The sequence below is a fragment of the Gymnoscopelus braueri genome (assembly GCF_963280865.1).
Source record: "Gymnoscopelus braueri genome assembly, chromosome: 16".
NCBI classification, from domain to species: Eukaryota; Metazoa; Chordata; class Actinopteri; order Myctophiformes; family Myctophidae; genus Gymnoscopelus; species Gymnoscopelus braueri.
This window is the reverse complement of record NC_137616.1, coordinates 47,126,726-47,131,032: the sequence shown is the minus strand read 5'-3', so window position 1 is coordinate 47,131,032 and position 4,307 is coordinate 47,126,726. Positions and strand designations below refer to the sequence as shown.

The 4,307-nt window shown below is 44.9% G+C and overlaps 1 protein-coding gene across 1 annotated transcript; it reads left to right on the top strand.

Moving 5' to 3' along the window:
* The first annotated feature begins 313 nt into the window (after positions 1-313).
* On the top strand, positions 314-3,303 carry LOC308103312 (uncharacterized protein). Its single transcript, XM_080453235.1, has 4 exons — positions 314-810; positions 1,847-1,918; positions 2,098-2,184; positions 2,680-3,303. Exons 1-4 carry the CDS (start codon positions 378-380, stop codon positions 3,147-3,149), a joined length of 1,062 nt encoding a protein of 353 aa, XP_080309361.1. The 5' UTR covers positions 314-377; the 3' UTR covers positions 3,150-3,303.
* The last annotated feature ends 1,004 nt before the right edge of the window (positions 3,304-4,307 follow it).

The following is a 4,307-nucleotide window of genomic DNA, read 5'->3' as shown; positions in this document are numbered from 1 at the left end:
CTGATTGTTTGTGAGTTTGTGTGAGTGATTTGATATTTGAGCGTGTGTTTGATTAGTAGTTATAGTAGTGTTGTAGTATAAAGTAGTGTGTGTGATATATGTGAGTGAGTGATATATATTTAGCCTAGTGAGTTAAATATATATATATTATAGGATAGAGAGGGCGTGGAGGTATACATAATAATTATAGGTGGAAGTTAGGCGAAGGTATAGGGCAGTAGATCGGCGATATAGAATAAAATCAGGTGGTTATAGAGAGAAGAGATATATATATATATATATATATATATATATATATATATATATATATATATATAGGTGGAAATAGAGAGGAGTAGTATAGTTTATTGTGAGAGAGTAGACTATACGTATACAGTATGCCGAAGCGCCCAAGCAAGCGCAAACACATCAGCGGGTCGGCTGATCCATGCCAGCCCACGTTGGATCGCTTCCTCCGGGGACCCAGTGCAGCCCCAGCACCACCGAAGCCTCCAGTGGTGGTTTGTCCTGTGGACAAACGTGAACCGTCCCAGCCAGTTCCTGTGGACTGCAAGGACCAGCCAGGTCCGGTTGGCTTGGCAGGAACTCCGGCGAGCGGGTGGGTCGCGGCTGTCGGACAGGACGACAACCGGTACCCACCCGTCCGTCGGAGTTCGAGGAGATCCGTGCCCGTACTTCAACCCCCTCCCCCCCGTGAGAGCGAGGATGAGCTGACCGAGGATGAGCTAGACGGGGCGGCTTCCTCTAGTGATCCCTCCGGCGATGAGTGGCAACCATCTCCGAGACATTCACCTTCTCATTTTCCCATTGGTAAGCACACATTCAATGTTTTATCGTCTTTTATTTGTTACGTAGTTGAGCAGATCTACAAGCGTTTGAGCTTGTATATCTGCTATGAGCCACACTGGCTAGTCGCTACTTTTGGGCTCGTTTTAGTAGACCTGGTTGCTTATTCCTCTCCCACAATCTGGCAACACCAAAAAATACGTACACAATAGGTTCCAAGCCTGTGGTTCGCGACCACAACGGAGCTCACAACATTAAAAAAAATAGCAGATCTACAAGCTTTTGAGCTTGTAGATCTGCTATTTTATTCTGCCTTTATTATTTGTTACGTAGTTGATTCAATGGAGAAAACTAGCGACTGTGTGTGTTGAGACGTAGCCAGTGTTGCCAGGTCTGCTTATTTTATCGCTATGAGTTTGTATATCTGCTATCCACACTGGGCTGGGCTTGTTTCTCTGTAAGGCTGCTTGTAAATCATGGTGGTTGTACGCTTGTAGATCGGCTATTTTCAGATAGGTTTGAAGTGCTCATGTGGCCTATAGTTGGCTAGTCGCTACTTTTGGGCTCGTTTTCATAGACCTGGTTGCTTATTCCTCTCCCATAACCTGGCAACGCTAAACGACAGGCCCGTTTCTGTCGGTGTCTAGGCCCGTGATCTACTTGTGTGATCTGCTTGTAGATCAGATGACGACAATGTTTAGGTTATATTGATATATTGTGGTGCTATAAAAAAAAAAGAAGATCTACAAGCTTTTGAGCTTGTAGATCTGCTATTTTATTCTGCCTTTTGAAGGGGGCTGACCCCCCCCCCCCCCCCTCCCGCTGCACATGTTGTCATAATAAAAATTACATCAAAAGCCTCAGTCCAGGTTAGGACACAACAACCACACAACACAAACGCTTTGATCATTTTTGTTGATGTTGTCCTGACCTAGAACTGAACTCCCAATGTCTTTCATCTTGCCATCTTGCCACTTTCAAAAAGCAGGTCATGATGAGGTCATGTCAACATGGCATTTGAAAAATTCACCAGTGACATGTATTATTTGATCCATTTTAGAGTTTGAGGATTCTGATGAAGAAGAACTGGAGGGAGCAGTTGGTGGATGTGTACATGTTGGCGGGAGTCCAGGTAAGATGTCACAATTATCACAGAAAAAAAAAAAAGCTAAAACCTTACACAGAAACGGTAAATATTCTCTCATATTTATGTATATATATGCATGCATGTGATCTATGATGATGCTAAATGCCTAAATTGATCTCATGTACATAATATTGATCAAGTATGTTTTTTATTTATTCTATCAGGGCCAGACATGGGTGGGCCCGGACTGTCACACGGACCGCTACCTGGACCGTCACCTGGACCGCCACGCGGACCGTCATCTCGTAGAGGTAAGAAATAACCTGTGTGTGTGTGTGTGTGTGTGTATACTTTATTACTATACTTGTGAGGGCCAAACGTCTCCTCAATTAGAGTAGAATTTGAGAAATAGAGATGAGGACCATTTTCGTGGACCTCACAAGAAAAATGGTTGTATATAATTGGTTCAAAAATGATTTAGAGGTGTTAGTCTTACAATTAGGAAAAGATTCAAGTTGAGGTTAGGATTAGGCATTTAGAGGTTAGGTTTGGGGGTAGACTAATGCCTGATTTGTGTGTGTGTGTGTGTGTGTGTGTGTGTGTGTGTGTGTGTGTGTGTGTGTGTGTGTGTGTGTGTGTGTGTGTGTGTGTGTGTGTGTGTGTGTGTGTGTGTGTGTGTGTGTGTGTGTGTGTGTGTGTGTGTGCACATTCATTCTAAGTGTAATAAAGTCATGCACCGCCACAACGTAAACCACACAAATACAAAAATATATTTTATGGTAATTATCTATTTCTATAATTCACAGGTGGCAGGCCTCGTAAGGCTGCAGCTCCTCCTCGTGTGTGGTCTGACACTGGCGACTGGCAGCCTCGCGACATCCCCTTCTCCCCTGCTGGGACTCCGGGGCCTCGCAATGGGGCTGCTGATCTCCAGTCAGATAAACCGGTCGACTTCCTGGAGCTACTGCTGACAGATGAGCTGCTCCAGGAAATCTGCGACGAGACCAACCGGTATGCGAGTCAGAGGGCTCCCAGTGTTCGGCGTTTCGCCAGAGGAAATGCCTGGAAAGAAGACACACCGCTGGAAGTGACAGAGCTGAAGAACTTTCTTGGCCTCTTCTTCCTCACTGGTATCGTTCACAAGCCTGATATTGCCATGTATTGGATCACTGCTGAGCCCCTGGCAACTCCCTACTTCAGCAAGGTCATGGCGCGGAATCGGTACCAGCTGGAGCTACCTCCACTTCACAGACAACAATACCCCCCAGCCCATTGAGCCTAACGAGAGAGACCCGCTGTGGAAGATCCGCCCAGTGTTGACCTACTTGACGCTGAAGTTCCAGGAGATGTTCCTGCCAAGCCAGCACATCAGCATTGACGAGGGCATGCTGTCCTGGCGTGTGCGCCTGTCCTTCAAGGTCTACAACCCACAGAAGCCGATCAAGTATGGAATTAAATCCTACATACTGTGCGACTCTCAGACGGGGTACCTCTACCACATTAAGCCGTGCTGGGGAAACTTCTGGGGAAAGGGACCCACGTGTGCGGTACTCTCCGATGCAATAGAGGGCAGCCACCAGCCATCAAGGCCGTGACCAAGGCTAAGCTGGGCCTCGGGTCAACCATCAGCAGTCACCACAACGGCGTGATGGTGACGGCATGGCGAGCCAAGGAGAGCAAAATCGTCACGATGATCTCCACGTGCCACCAGGATGAGATGGTGACCATGAACCACAAGCAGAAACGCCACAGTGACAGAGTGGACGTTCAGAAGCCAGTGAGCCAAGTATAATTCAAGGCGGTGCAGGGTCTGTTCCAGATCAAAATTGACACCAGAGGGAAAAGAACGACGCGAGTCACGATACGAATGCAAGGCCTGTCGTGTTCCCTTGTGCATGGGTTACTGTGACTCAAGGTACCACTCAGAAGACATTTATTAGAGATTTTTTTTTTGTTTATTTGCACTAATTGCACACTTATTGATTTGAATGATTATTATTTATTGTTATTGGATGTAGTTATATTTAGTTTGAAATGACTTGCACTTTGTCCTTTGTAGTGAAACGGCTGCTACTGCCACTACAACCTGCCACTTTTCTATTTTGGATTTATAGGCAGAGATGTTATTTGTATTTATTTATTTTGCACTAATTGCACCATTTATTGATGTTGAACTTTGAATGATTATTATATACCTGCAAACCTCACTCACCATGCACTGATCTATAAGCTCAGTAAAAGCTTGTAGATCTGCTATTTGTTGCTATGAATACAGGTGTAGCTTGAGATTTTGACTGTGGGGCAAAAAGTTTGGGCAAAAAGTTGACCAATGTATTGATGTTGCACTTTGAACTTTGAATTATTCTTATTTATTATTATTTGATTATATAACTGGAGTTGAACATTTTTTGAATAGTAAAAACTTGTTCAACCT